At 41.1% G+C, this 16,000-nt stretch overlaps 1 protein-coding gene across 14 annotated transcripts in view; it reads right to left on the bottom strand.

Moving 5' to 3' along the window:
* ASPH (aspartate beta-hydroxylase) overlaps nt 1-8,520 on the bottom strand; it is a 106,985-nt gene extending 98,465 nt beyond the window's left edge. For 12 of the 14 annotated variants that reach the window (XM_051609759.1, XM_051609752.1, XM_051609757.1 and 9 more), the window contains exon 1: nt 8,308-8,520. In XM_051609759.1, the coding sequence (XP_051465719.1) occupies nt 8,308-8,368 (61 nt within the window). In that variant the 5' untranslated portion in view covers nt 8,369-8,520. Of the gene's footprint in view, nt 1-2,598; nt 2,664-8,307 lie in introns of all 14 variants that reach the window. The other 2 variants (XM_051609761.1, XM_051609766.1) reach the window with 2 other exon arrangements.
* Between the last annotated feature and the right edge of the window lie 7,480 nt (nt 8,521-16,000).

Below are 16,000 nucleotides of genomic sequence, written 5' to 3' on the forward strand. Positions count from 1 at the left end.
CTCTTTTCTAAGTAAATCGGGACATAAATGGCCTATTGTCATACTCAATCTCAGCAAGCTGAATCTCTGTTTCACAATGGATTGCAACAGTTTCAACAAGAACTTAAAATACTTTCTTCAAGTACATGCCGTGCATAGCAGCACTGAAAAATCAACAAAATTATTCTTCAAGAAGAAAATGGGATTAAATCGTTTTCTCCTCTATGCTGGGGGAGAGCTGCAATTACCAAAGTATTACCCAGAAGAAACCACCCTTTCCAGCCCTGTTCTACACAGAACAGATCTGAAAATATGCAGCAATCAAAACAGATATATGTAGGTTTTTCCTTTTTTATAAACAGTATAAGGAGAGATGGTCAACACTTTTAAAAAGTCAATCCATTTCTGTAGAGAAGCTGTAACAGTTCAAAGTACTTTCAAGCCTAGACATAATTTTCTTGTTCATAAGAAGAACCACAGTATTTAGAAGTTTTTTAGTTGCAAACTAAGGTGATTTGTTACTAAGTGAGAACTAAGTATTCTTTAGGGGAAAAAAAAAAAATCAAACACAAAACAAGAATAAGATAATAATCTGGCTGATGTCAAGCTTCATTCCCAGTTTTTTTTTATTATTATTATTATTATTATTCTGATGCAGTTACATTTATTCTGACTGTAGACAGTGAACAAATCCTGATTGCTTTCCATTTAAATGATTCTTCTATTTTTTTTTTTTTAAAAATGTTTTCCCCAAAAACCTAAAGATAGTGCAATAATAGGCTTAGTCAGCTTTTCAGAAAATACAAAAGTCCTGTAAAGACAGAACAAAAAACATTTTGTGCAATCTATTTTCCTAATCTAAATACATTTGTACAGAAGAGTAAACCTTCCTACATTTTTATATTTTTCACAAACACTTCAGTCATTTCCACAAGTCTTTGTTTTATGTTTATAAATATGAAAAAAAATGAATGTCAAAATTGAATGTTGACGTTGCCTCTTGGAGACCTACTGAACTCAAGCATAGTTTTTGTACACTTTCTACTCTCTCCCCTTCTTTAAGCCACTCTCCAAAATTCCAACTTCAACATCTTTAACATCAAGCCAAGAAATTCAAGGTTAAGACTACAAGCTTAAAAAGAAATTTGAGTTTGTCTCCTTCTACAGGATCAACATATCTGTATCAGCTGTAACACTGCTGAGGATACAACATTAACTTTTAACTGTGCAGATGACAAGGAGTTTTAATAGTTGATATTTTGTTTAACCAGTTCTCTCCCACACTTGGCAATAGGAAGATTTAGAATTATACTGTGTATCTCTCTTGTAGTTGAATGATATAATGTAGCAAATAGTCCTACATAATTACTAGGTTAATTAAATACTTTGTTGTATTTAGGCCAGGGCAAAGTTCAGGGAAGGTAAACGTGGAGAGGAAATACAAGAAATATTCAAGCCCGCAACAGGCAAATTGTGCTGGTGGTGACCTTTTTAAAAGTTTCTATTACATAACATTGAAAATCCTCACCTCTGCATATAGCAAGCTGTCATTAATTTTAGGGTATTTTTTCTTTGTTCCATTTTCCTATCCTGCAATGTGGGTCACATCCATTTGTTTTAGTAACAAGTCAAAATTAAGCCACAATGAAAACAGATGATGTAGTTTCAGTTCTTCCAATTTTTCTCATGTTTTGAAGGAGTTTCAAATAGAAGCAGACAAAACTTCAGTTGCCATGAAAGTACCTGCAACTCTGCTAATTACATATTTCTGCTCTTGGGGAAAACAAAACAAAACAAAACACCACAACCAAAAAAACTTTTTAAAATCCTGTATTTAATGCCTAAAACTTAAATAAATTTTAAATCTGATACTGAGTCCATTTAATTAGTGGCTAGTTCACGGAGATACTATGCACCTGCAACTCGTACAGAGTTCAAAAGGGTTTGCATGTGTCTCATATCTGCAGTCATTACATATTCTTGGATGTTTAATTTTTTTTATTTTTTAAATATGCTGTTAGGAGATGACAGTTGCAAAAGTATTGCTGTTTTCACAACTTTCTTCCTACTAAAGCTATGGCTGTGTCCTCCAGTTAGTATGGAATTAAATAGTTCCACAGTTACAAATTGCTATCTAAGCTTTCTTTAATAATACTAAAATATCATCTTAAAAATGTTACAGTAAAAATCAAGAAAGTGATATATGTTACATTAGTCATTAATTACCTATTAACATTTAGCATAACCTCAGGAAATAAAATTGTAAAACAAGAAAACCACTACTCAGCTATTAAATATTCTATAAAGTAAGTCTTCAAACAAACAGTTTGGTAGCATTTGTTATACTGGGTAAGTACATGCATGGTAATTGTGCAACTGAATATGAAGGAGAGACTAAAATTTGTTTCATTGTAAAAGTTCTAACAAAGATGAACCACACATGCTACATACTGTTCAAACCCAGATGCTTATCTCCATACTTCATTTACAGTGTGTTTACAGATACTTAATAGAGTTATGATTTCCACTTCAAAGAACAGCTCAAAACCCTTCCATGCAGAGCTAGTCTGTAGGATGCAGTTAGGAAAAAACATTGCTGCAGGCTGTCACACAGATTACCAGCTTGTGATCTTCATCAGGAAATAATCACTTGGAGTAAATCAGAACTTCACAGCTCAAGTTCTCTACAATGAAGAATTCAACATAAGAATTAGCACAGAAACACTTTTTACATGTTGGAAGTGATTCAGAAAGGCCCAGCTGAAAATGAGCTACTTTTTTTTTTTTTGTACAGGTGATCAGTAAAAGGGTTTCCAGTTTAAAGAAACAGCAATTTTGAAATCTTACCTCTTTATGCACTCTGTAATTAGAAATAACTTTAACACATGCCTTTTACTGCTAGTAAATTTTGCTGCCTTTACTCAAGTCCTGAAATATCCAGCCATTACATCAGCACATCCAACCATTCACATTCTATGCTCATACCAATGCCCCAGAACAACATGATCAAACCTAAAACTCTAAATTCAACTTCACCCTCCCCTGATGCCCAGCCACTCACTATCACCTCTTCCCTCCTACCCAAACGACTTTCTGTTAAGCTGGACACTGAGCTACTCTGGGGCAAAAAGAACAGAGTCCATTTTTGGTTTATCAGTTCCCTGGTGTGGTTCACCCAACACCTGCACAGCTACTAATTTGGGTACAGGGAAGGGGAATTGAAAGCAGGAAGACTGCAGTGCAACCTGAGACTAAACTGACTGCAGACCTTCAGATTGGACTGTAAAAAGATTTAACTCCTTAATCACCCAATATACAACTCTGGAGTCTGAATCTAGTTTAGCTACCACCTCTGGATGGGGAATTTTCAGGTGCATTCTCAGAGTAATTTCCAAAATCTGAGAAAATAAACTCCAACTTTCTGTCTCCCTGAGCTTATTAGCGACAATTTAGGTTCTCCACCTAGTATTTTAAATAAGCTCTACTCCCAAAAGTCTACTGAAAAGGTTACCTATTTTACATACTAGTTCAACTCTTAGTGAAATGCTTAGAAAGTATATGAACACAGACATCCTTACTGATGTCAAGTGCAAGGCTCTTCCATATTTGAAGCACCATCAGTAATATCTTTTGGCCCACAATGGCTTCCTGCATACAGGTATGTTAGACAACACAGAACAGGCCTGAGGTTTCATCCCACACTGGATGAAAAGGGGCAGAACTTTCCTTGACATCTTTATCATGTGGCAGCAGCTCTGTAAGCAGGGAGAGGAATCTCCCAGTGCTCCAGAATTCTAAAGGAGAAAAATGTACTGATAGAGGGATAGTACCAGGCTCTCTTTGTTTTTATATTACTCTGCTACACTTAGGTATCAATCTTAAAAGTTGAAATTATACTTTCTTGAGAAAAAGGGAAGAAATCCAAACACCAGGCAATATGGAAAGTCATAAAAGCATAAACTGTGTTCAAAGTGATAGTTTTTCATTGCAGAGTGACCTGGGCAGCATGCCACTGTACCTCTCAACAGCTAACAGCACACAAAGTTTCAAAAAGATAGAACTAAGATATTACAGGGCTGCCTTTTTAGATTTAAGGATTTTAAGCTAGTTCTGGACAAATGGATTAAGAGTTATACCAAGGACTCACTATGCCAACAAAAATCTGCTCCTGTATGCAGAGAAATACCTGAGTTAACAATTTTAAGAATGCTATTTACATCACTTTCATTTAATCAGAGATAAGAAAACTGACTTGTTTGAAGGGTCCCTGCCTCAAGTTTTGTACAAGACATTTAAAAAAGAGAAAAGGGGGGAAAAAAGCCCTGCAACACCAGTAATTTCAGTGACGGCACTGCTGCAGCATATCATGTAAATTACAGATGCCTGGGTCATTACTGTTGCTTCCACTATTTTTAGCAGATTATTTTCCAATATGTTAAAATGTTTTCCAGAGAGACCACCCTGAACAACACATAAGGCAGAGATGAATCACAAAGAGGTGGCTGTCCACATCTTCATGGTTCTGCTATTTGTATTAGCACATTTTAGGGTTTCCTGAAGATCTGGGGAAGAAACATACACACACAGACACACACACACATATATACAACTGTTATTTAGATACTTCATCACTGACACTAGCAATTTGTACTTTTAATGCTAGCTGTTAGATACCAGGTACACATGTGGCATTAAAATTCAGATATCTAGGATTAGCCTTACAGGTCATAATCAACTTTCCTTATTAAATCCATCTTGTTCTGAATACAGAGACTTGTTTGTTACTGGTCTGTGCCAAACAGTTTCAAAAAAAAAAAAAAAAAGCAACAACAAACTATTAACTGGCACTAGTGGTAAAAATTCAAGATCTTCAACTAGTTGTAAGCAACTAAATTAGGCAATAGGACAATCTTGGTGAAGAAATCACTTCAACATTTTTGTAACAGTATATAAAGATTTCAGGAGTAAGACGTAGATGAAGAGTTTGCCATTTGTCAGCAATAGTCATATAGCAACTCTAACAAAGTATTAACTCTTCAGTTGTATACTCCTGAATACCAAAGACGCCAAGAGAAAACATTGTAACATTGAGTTTAAATAGCGAAAGCAAAGTACTGTGCACGACTTAACTCATGGAAATTTTTATTAGTTCAGCAAACACTAGGAGTTAGACTTGGACAAACCAGTCAAAACATTTGTTAGCCCCACAGAGCATCCCAAATTTATATCCCACTTTTGACCTCCAACTCCTTAATACCCTTCTTCCTAACAATTGCAGTTAAAAAGAAGGAAATAACGGACAGATAGTAACAGTTGAAAACAAATTATACACTACATAATTGTAAAGTCAAGAGCATAAATCAAGTACACTGGCCAGTGGTTCAGATCAGAAATTAGAGAGACAGGACTTTTAGGCAGATGGAAGGCATCGTATTTACACAGAATCTGTAGTGCAAGTAAAGGAGATGTTATAACACAGCACAGCTGGGTAGCTGAGAGAGACCAGAGAAGGCTCAGGCAATCCCACTTAAAGCATCAGAATGATGTGAAATTCAATGCTCCTCAGAGCCAAGAAAAGACCTCCAGTAGGAAAAATGTAACCTGTTTAGCTGATGAACTCTCTCTGCTCTTTGGATAAATTAAAAAGCTGAGAGGCCACAGTTCTGACAATGGATTCTGCAGGCTAGTGACAAGAAGCCAGACACTCCAATGAAGACAATAACAAGCACTTTTCCCTCTCTTAAGTATCCCCAAACTGTCACATTGAAACCAGTTTTTTACTTTTGGACTCCAAATAAAATAAATACAAACAATCCTGTAAATGTCACTTTCAAAGAAGTGTCCATCAGTAGCAATACAAAGCTTAATTACAATTTTTTTTTTTTAAATGTATTAGGACTGATCTGACAGCTTCTAGTATATGACTTCTGAAAGTAAAAGGTAGAGTTCTTTTTCTAAAAAATATTTAGTTTAACTTCTGACATTTCAATTAATCTGAAAATACCTATATAAACACTGCAGCTAGAACTATTTCAGACTTAATCTACTTCCAAGATTACTGTCAATATTTTCTGATGCAGAAACCTCAAAGCCTACTGCATTCAGATGCAGGCATTGTCTTCAGCACACAGATTTTTAGATGTGCCATCAGCTTCAGTGGTTTCAGAGCTATGAGCAATGCCTTGGCAAGATGCCACGTCCTCTCCTATGCACCGCTGTGAAAGTGAAAAAAACACCATCAAGAACTGCCTCAAACTTGAGGTCTCCATACACCACAGTGTCAGTTATTAGCTACCTCAAAATCATTTGCTCATCTTAACAGGCTGCCCAGAGAGGTTATGGAATCTCCTTCTCTGCAGACTCTCAAGACCCACCTGGATTCATTTCTGTGTGACCTGCCCTAGGTGATCCTGCTCTGGCAAGGGAGTTGAACTCTGATCTCCAGGGATCCCTTCCAACCTTTACCATTCTATGACTTCACATTCCTCAACTGTAGAAATTTTACTGGTTGCTGTGAAGACTCTGCTCCTCTAGCTGTTCTTTAATTCACACAGGAGTAATCATCCATTGCCTCTTTCTGCAGCTGCAACTATGAAAACAGCATCAACTTTATGCAGTAATTTCTACAGTTGTCCAAGGGATTCTAACTAGGAGTTGCTTAAGATAACAAAACATTTGCCTACATTACATCTTAGAGACTACATCTTAGGAGAGTGCCCAACACATTACTCATACAGCTTCACTCCTTCCTAGATAACAGTAAATAAAGAGTCCCCAGTGCAATTACTCAAATCAGGTTTCTTTTAATACAAAGAGACAAAAAGTTTTATTCAAACTGAAAATAAAAATCCAGGGAATACTATCTTACTTAGAGATTTAGTTTCCAGATAAATCTATTTTTTAAATGTTGATGTACCTTCAAAATGATATTTAAAACATGAACACACACCATGTTTAGTATTCTAAATTATACTGGGGATGCATGCTCTTAATGCTTTAACATGAAAAAATTTGTATTTAGCATGTTTCATATTGGATGGTGATCCAATATTACACCTCCAGTTCAAACAAAAAGTGCAATACAGATGCTATAGCATAGGCCAGCAATTAAAAAAGGATTTTTTAAAAAAGAAAATTAAAAAACCCACAACAACCCACTTCTATGAACACTGTAATATATCTAAAACCATCTATGCGTAAGTATATTTGAAATCTTTTTCTCTTGATTCATCATGTGCCAGGCCAACTAACCCTAGATGGTTCATCCTCTACTTAACACTGTTTCCCCGTGCTCCTGCTACACTCAAAGATGAACAACAGATACTATTTCAGTGCGGTCACCATGTTTCATCGCTGGAGCTGTGTGCACGTCAAGCTCAAAACCAAAGAGGTTACAAGCAAACACTCAATCTCTGATAAGAGCATCTGCTCTCCCTAGTGCAGCCTGCGTGGTTGCATAGTGACTCCAGAAGCACGTACGTTTTTCCTCCTCCAAGCATGTTCTGCTATGATTAAAAATGCTACTGCACAGAAAGCTTTTCCCCACCTAAACTGTCCACACTCAGTAGTTTATCAAGTCAGATTTGCTAAGGTGCTCTTGACTGGGGAGAGCAGGTGCAGTTATCTCAAAAAACCTTCTGCTTTCATTTTTCCACGAGTATTCCTCCTTGCTTCTATACTTAGAGGAACCGCCAGCTTAGACGCCACAACCGATTTAGTCACTTCAGCCCAGCGTTGTTAAACAGGTCAGCCTGAGGAGATAGGTCAACACCCGAGTTCGAACACAAGAATAACGCCGACTTCACCAGCATCAGAGAGTGAGCATCCCGGTTCCACCCGCGGCTTCTGGAGGGACAGATCTGAGCACACTTCCCCTCGATACCGACACGCCTGGAGACGCGCCCACCGCTCCCCCCAGCCCTTACGGGGAGCTGTCGAGGGGCGTCCCCACAGCCTAGGCCCGGCCACGCAAGTTTCTCCTCCACGCGAGCTCCCGAGAAGCGGAACGACGGAAAAACCGAGGGACAGACCTCGGCCGCCTCTCCCCGCCCCCAGCTCCGGCGGCGCCGGCAGAGCGCGGCCCCGCGGCCCAGGAGGGGAGGGGGCGGGCGGCGGTGGCTGCCCCCCAGCCCGCCGGGAGGGGCAGGCGGAGGGGAAGGGGCTGCCCCTCTCGCTTCGCCCGAGGGGTCCCCCCCGCCGCGCCGAGGGGCAACATCGGCCGCGGCCCCTCCCCCAGCTCCGGGGCCCCGGCCGCCGCCCCGCAGCCTTGCGCCCCGGCGGGGCTGCCCCCCCGCCCCTTCCCCCCAGGATGGCAGCCCGGCCGCTCACCTCTCCTGGAGCCGGGGCTGGGGCTGCCGCCCGCGCCGCGGGAGCTCTTGCGCGAGGCCATGGCAGCTCCTGCCGGGCGGCGGGAAGGGGCGGGCGGCGGCGGCGGCTGCGCGCGCGGCGGGAGCGGGGCCGGAGCGGCGGGGGCGGGGCCGGAGCGAGGCCGGTGCTGCCGCCGCCACCTGGGACCCGCGTGCGGGAGCGCCCCGCGGCCCCGCCAGCGCCGCGCCCGGCCCGGCCCCGCCCCCGCCGCTCCCTCCAGCCAATCGCGGGGCGCTCCGGGGAGCCAGGCGGGAGCGCCGCTCGGCTCCGATTGGCTGCGGCGCTAGGGGGCGGAGGGGTGGGGGGGAGGGGGGGGGGGGGCAGGTGCGCGTGCCCGAGACGCTCCCCCGCCGCCGCCGGCACTTTTGAACGTGGCAGCGCGGGGGCGAGCGGCGGCCTCTCGCGAGGGTTGGGCCGCGCGGACGGGCCGGGCGGGTGCGCGCCCCGGGGGGGGGGGGCGGGGCCGGGGCCGCGCCTGTGGCTGAGGGGGCAGGGAGGGAGGGGGCGGTGCGGGGCTGCCCGGCAGCGCCCGGGCCCGCAGCCGGAGCGGAGGCGGCGGGGCCGGGCGGGCTCCCGGCGGGTGAAGGGCCCGCCCGCCGTGCCGAGCCGAGCCGAGCCGAGCCGGGGAGGGGGGATGGCGAAGGGAAAGCTGAGTGAGCGGGGCGGGTTGTTTCTGCGGAGACGCTGCTCGGGGCGCCCTGTCCTGTTGCTTAAACCGCCTGCGCTGTGTCCAGGCGTCAAGAAGGAGGCATCCGGGGAAACGTCCAGATGACGGGAGGGGGCTCCTTAGAGCCCTTCAGAGGGGGCCCTTTCAGCCGGCGTGGCAAAAGAGTCTGAAGTACGTTTCATCAATAGATTAATCCTCAAACGAGCTTCTGGAGGCTTTAAAAATGCTCGGAATAGGTTGTGACAAAATAAGCCTCTTCCCAGGAATTATGCCTTTTTCTTGTCACTCAGTGATTTGGATTGAGACTTAAACAGCAGTTTGGCATAAAAGTAAAGCTGTGAAACAAAAAACAAAACCACGAAAGCCGCCTTTGAGCCCTCACCGTAAGTACAGTGTTTCAGGTAAAAACACACGACTTTGGAAACTGGAGCCTTTGCAAGTGGATGTGTGGAGAGTGAAGGCTTTTCCCAAAGCAAAGGTTGGCCTTCTGTTTGAACTGAGTAGTGCAATGAAGCCAACAACAAGTAATCATTTACTGAAGAGCATTCATCGGCAGTTTTGAATGAGATTTGAATTTAAGTGTTTGGTCAAGTACTAGTATGGCAGTGTGGGTACTTTCACCAGAAGAGGTAAAAACAGCTAGTTTTGTGGATATGAAAACTAATGAAACCTACTTCTAGGTATTTCTCATGAATTAGTTGGTATCTAGTACAGCTGAGTATCCAAACTTTTCGTTCAGTTATGGCACTCTACCGAAGACTTATTTTCACATGGTGTGCAAATATTTTTTTTGAGATGTTCTCCTTTTATCGAGTGAGACTGAAACTGCTGAACAAGTTCAGAAGCTGCTAGGGAGGAGCAGATGTACTCATGACCATGTACCATTTATCACAGAAAAGCCAACAAAATGAATTACTAGCATTTCAGCAAATCATGAAGCGCAATGTAAGTAACTAATAGTCCAGAGGAAGCAGGAAAAGTTGATAATCTGTAATTGGGATTACTGAAAATATAATAATTAGTATGAAAGAAATGCCTGTGTGACTACAGTCTTGCGAGTAGTAATTACTGTGAAGTAAGACAAGAACTTTCTGTGGTTAACGTGGTGTACCGTTTCCTGAAGCTATGCTCTGAGAAGTGGCAGTTTGATTACTAAGAACATTGAAGCAACTGGGTGAGCAGTGACACTTAGAAGGATATCGCTAATGATTTACTGTACACAACATTTTTTACTATAAATGGACTGTAAAATTCCTTATGTTTTCTTTGGCACACAGCTGCCAGCGTTTTGTACTTGGTGTGTTAGGAACTTACCTACCCTTCTGTCCAAGAACACTGTCTTGCAGAATTAAAATGTACACACAGAGGTACAAATGGTCATAGCAGTGTTGCATCTTTGTGCTGATCACTAGCCTTCTGCATGAGCTTCTTGTTCAGACATTTCTGTTCATCTCCTATAGCAGCAGGAAGACTTTTTCCTCCAAGTCCACAGATAACTCTAAAATGAAGAAGAATGTTATATAGAGGTGCTACTGTCTTCTAGCGATCAGAGAATATTTTTCTTATATTTCTGCCTGTTAGGTCTGATCATGTACTTAAAATCTGATCCATCGTGTGGTTTTGGACTAAGCAGAATCTCAGGTAAACTTAGCAGAAAGCAGCAAACCTGGTTTTCCTACTGGGATCGCTTGAAAACAGTTCAGGCACAGCCTGTGTGATCCACGTTGTGCCACTGAAGAGGCTTGGGACAGCTTGGGGTGACTTATTCTAGAAAAAATCATGCTTAATTTGGTTTAAATTTGCTAGAGTGACTATTGCAATAAATGATAGCATGATCCCTTCAGATCTGAAATGTAGTGAATGTGGAAGGAAATTTTTAAAATGCCATTTTGGGAAAGATAAAGGAGAAAAAAGCAAACAATGTGAGTAGGAGAATGTGCTTGGGCTTGGAAATTTTTAACCTGCTCAATTGTTTAAAAGCTACATGTTTGGTATGTTGTAAGGGTATTCAGTAATCCACAAAAAGAGAAATATAGCTGGTTTCGTTTGTAGGAGGAAAGGAAACAGAGTAGAAAAAGAATGTAGCAATGAGAAAAGAGCAAGTTTGCCAAGGCAAAGAAGAAAATCCAGAAAAAAACAGGAGGAATAAAACCAGAAGTTCCCTAATAAAGGCAAGAGGTATGAGACAGAGCCCGCAGCAGTCAGTTGGAATCTTTCTACTTGGATCAGGCTTTTATAGACAGTAAAAAATCTTGCCTTTTGGCAAGAATTGCATTTACCCCCACTCCAAACTGTCCTGATTGACTGCTTGTTGAGACTATAGCTAAACTGAACTTAAATTATATACATACTATAAATCATTTTATTAGAGGAATGCCACCAATTAGTGAGCCCTGCTCAGAAAATAAATGCACGTTTTTACTGTGCATTTTGTTTCCATAAATACCTTTGCATTAATGCAGTCACAGCTGTTTTTCTGGCCTGATTCATTCAGTAGCACAGGGACTCTGCAGTTTGACAGAAAGAAGCATGTCCAAGGTTATATGCAGAAACAGCAATGAAACGATTACACAGGAAGAGGATTCGGTCTGCAGTCTCCTGATTTCTAAAAGAACTGCAAATATATGGCCTATCTGTAGCAGGGAAAACAGATGCTGAGTAAAAGAGGCATTATTAATGTGAAAGAATGAGTGACATCTACTCAAAGCAACCATTAATTTAGCCCTATATTTTTCGCTTCCAATGCTATAGCTGAATAAGCCATTTTAAATCCCCTTTCACCTGTGCCTAATTTAGTTGTATGGTTTTCTGAGTTTAAGCTCTGTGTTCTATTGACAAATATATTTCCATTCACTGTTTTTATCCAAATTTGTCATAAAGTCATCCATTTTCTGCTAATAGGCCATGCAATTTCTTGTATGAAAAAAATATAAAGAAGGATTGAAGGCTTACAGGGCTCAACCTTATACTATTGGTGTTCCTGAGCTGTGATGTTTTTATGTTGATCATTCTAACTGAATCACAGCTGTCCATTAGATTACATACATTTCTCATAAATAAATGAGTTTCAGTTGATTGTTAAGGTAAAACCCATTCTCCAACTCGAGGAGAAAATTAATTTTACTTATGACTACAGTGCTTTGTAATGAAAAGTAATAGGGAATTCTCAGGATATGATAAAAATATTATGTTAAAATCTCTAAGATAGTCCAAGATTTTCAATAAAAACTTTGGCATTTTGAATTTTAAGGGTTGGTGTTTTTTGTCCAGGTGATACTTTTTCATGCATGGTGAGTGAACTAAGCACCTTGCTAGCCAGTTGGGAAAGATATTTCCAGCAGCAGACCTTGTGTTAAAAAATGTGCCTTGAGTAAGTTTAGGGCAAAAATGGTAATGAACAGGTTTTAGTGTTTGTTTTCTGGATTCTTGAACTGCTGCTCAGCTTTCTGGTTTCTAATGGGATTACAAGGTGGTATAGAGAATCAACATCCAGCTACTTGCATTTGTCAGCCAAAATTTACTAGCCATTTATGGAAAAGCAGATAAGATATTTTGAGAAGAGGGGAAGAAAAGAGAAGATGGAGAGTCTCTCAGTTATCCAAACTTAAACAACTGCATCATCTGTGGTAGTGTTCCACTTGGACCTAGTTGAATCAGCAGTAAAGAAAGGTGTATTTGAGTGGTTATTCTTGAGGGGGAATTCTAATTTATTTATTTGTTTCTGTGTTTTATCAGTTCTTTTATGTCAGTAGATACCTGTTAGTAGATTTGTGCGTTCTTATATAAACTGAATAATTGGTGATAGTGACAAATGGAAAGCAGCCATTTTTTGGAGAGCACTTCAGAAGGATGTAGAAGAATCTAAGCGATACAAAGAACTTGAACCTGGTGAAACATGTCTAGTTCAGGCAAAGCTAAAGTTGAAGTGAAGTTTGGTTTAAAATTACTGAGGTAAAATGAAGTCTAGGTCAAAAGCTTGTTCTCTTGCTCTCAGCTGGTTTGTATCAACCTCCCCAATGAGTGACTCAAATAGCATGTAGCCTTGCTCTCACTAGTATGGCCTGGTAGTCTGGGATTTGTTACAGCATTGCTTGGGTTCTGCTGCAGGTGTTACTGCAGGTTTTGCCAGGTCTGATTCCACTAAATTGATCTCTGTGAGTGTAATTACAACTGAAAATGAAGTGAAAGTCTCAGAGCAAGATTTTACATCCAATTATTATATTTTGCATAAACTGTGAAGATTATTTATAATTGAGACCTTTTGTCATGTCACTATGCATCAGCACGGGAATGTGTGAATTTGTCTCCTACAGCATGAGGTCAGAAGAAAAGAGCAAACATGTATTTGTGCACCTGCAACTGTTACTTGTAGTGTGTTTTCTTAGAAGGACAATCAGAAACTAACCTTGAGAAAGTTTTAAACTGGAAGTCATACCTTCCAGATGAATTGAATGGATGGAGCTCAAATATGCAAAACACAGACTACCACAAACCGGGATCAGTATTATTTCAATTCTCTGGGAGTAAAAGAATATCGTCGTTATAATGGCAGCAAGAGGAGGAGCCATTCCCATCATTTGCCGTCATACCTGCTACTGAGAGAAAAGAAGAAGGTACTTCATGCCAGTGTATTGCCTGCTCTTTTCCAGAGACTTAATTTTTTTACCAAAAATGGGAGAAAACATCAAAATGGTCTCTAGGCTATAAAAAATGTATTTGGTAAAACTGCTGTACAGGCTGCAGCAAAAGTAGCAATACTAAATGTGCTCTCTGGATCACAAGAATTGCTGATCACAAGTTCAAGAGTTTTGTTTGTTTAAAAAAAGAAAGACCTGTATTGTTCACAATTAGGGTGCTCTTAAGCTTGGAGAATGTGCAGATATGAAGAGAAATAGCAGTGCTCTTGTCCCCACTAGGGAGAATGCACTTACTAGATTGTCCTGATAGATCATACTTGTAAGGGACTTAGCAGCTTTCCAGAATCAACCTGGAATATTCTTACCGAATCAGCCACCACCCACAGCTGCTTATCCTAAATGCAGTATCTGAGCTAGACTTGCTTTACCTTTCTAATATAATAATGCTGTGAATTTTGCACATTAGAAAATAATTTTTCCAAGGAGCAGCAGAATATACAATGCCTAAATTCCTGCAGACTTGCTTCCTTTGTCTCCCCAAACTGTCTTCCACCTAGCCTTCAGTAGCCTCCCATCTTACGCTGAGTGTTGTGATCATCCCAGTGGGATGTTTAGATAACATGTGGTTAGTGTCTGGTTAGTGCAGAGCTGTAAGGTTGGCATGTTCTGGCATGGTTGGCCAGCACATACTTGCTTATTAGTCATCCTGTTGGCAAAGTAAAGAACTGAGTCCTCTCTAATGAACTTTGTATCTTCCATTATAAGTAAATACCACTCAAGTTTATTTAACATATGAAATGTACTGCAGCCTTCAGAGGCTTTTACATGCTCAATCATTCCAGAAATAAAATGGAGAAGCTTCACTTAGCTGTATTTAAAATAATTTAAAAGCTGAAGGTATGTATCCACAGGAAATAGGTAAATAATAGCTAGCATTGTTTAAAAAAACCCCACAAAGCAAAAAAAACCCCACAACCCTGTAAGTGCTACACCTTTCCCTGCAGGAGGCCTTTTCAGAACAGAGCACTTGCTTAGGAATTCCGTGGTGCTGGTTTCTGTCTGGCTGTAATGTAGAAGCAAGACAGCAAGTAAAATGAGTAGTCTCTTCAAAATTACAGATTTCAGTAAACCAGAATTGATCAGATGGCAGAACTAGCTCGTGCTCGTGTCTTTGCAAGTCATTTTAGGGACATATCATGCAGCATGAGCATGCACATCTCCTGAAACTTTTTTTCCAGGCTTTGGAGACTACTTCTGCCAAAGGTAAAGACACACACAGAAGCAAAAATGAGACTTCTTAGTATAGAAAGAAATTCTTATATGTATCAGCAAGTGCTAGTATTTCCAGGACCCCCACCTGCTACTTTTTTTTTTTTTTTTTTTTTTTCAAGGTGAAAGAATGTAACTTAACATTGCTGTTTTCATGAAGTAAACTTTGTTTCTGTTTCTCTTTAAGCTTACTTCATCTTTCAGTGATACACCTTGCAGTTGAAGAAATGTAACATAATTACAGGATCTTGGCACACTCTCTACCCTATATTAATTAGGCAAATAAATTTCAGAGTTAAAATATTCTGTGTTTTATTCATTAATCTTTGGAGCTTGATGAAATGAGTAGGACATGGACAGATCTGAGTGGAGTATTATTGTATTTCATTAGTCCTTTGAGATAGAATCATAGAATAATAGAATTGTTTGTGTTGAAAGGGACACTAAAGATCATGTAGTTCCAACCCCCTGCATGGTCATCTTCCACTAGACCAGGTTGCTCAAAGCCCCATCCAACCTGGCCTTGAACACTTCCAGGGACGGGTCATCCACAGCCTCCCTGGTCAATCTGTTCCAGTGTCTCACCACCCTTACACTAAAGAATTTCTTCCTAATATCTAACCTAAATCTCCCCTCTTTCAGCTAAAAACCATCACCCCTTATCCTATCACCACACACCCTGTTAAAAAGCCCCTCCCCAGCTTTTCTGCAGGCCCCTTGAGGTACTGGAAGGCTGCTATAAGGCCTCCCCAGAGCTTTCTCCTCTCCAAGCTGAATAACCCCAGCTCTCTCAGCCTGTCTTCTTAGAGGAGGTGCTCCAGCCCTCTGATCATCTTCCTGGCCCTTCTCTGGACTTGCTCCAAGAGCTCTGTGTCCTCTAGTGTTGAGGGTTCCAGGATGGGACACAGTAATCCAGAGATAGATAATGAGTATTCTCCTGCATGTTTTCTGTCTGGTTAGTTTTTTGTCCACAACTGTAAATAGTGTATCTGCATAATTCTATTTTAGGCTGTGGATTGTTAAAGTGTTCTGCAGTGTTTTTTGCCAGCTGTATGCTTCCATTAGCTCTGCTTTGACTTCC

The sequence above is a fragment of the Apus apus genome, chromosome 2 (assembly GCF_020740795.1).
Source record: "Apus apus isolate bApuApu2 chromosome 2, bApuApu2.pri.cur, whole genome shotgun sequence".
Lineage (NCBI taxonomy): Eukaryota > Metazoa > Chordata > Aves > Apodiformes > Apodidae > Apus > Apus apus.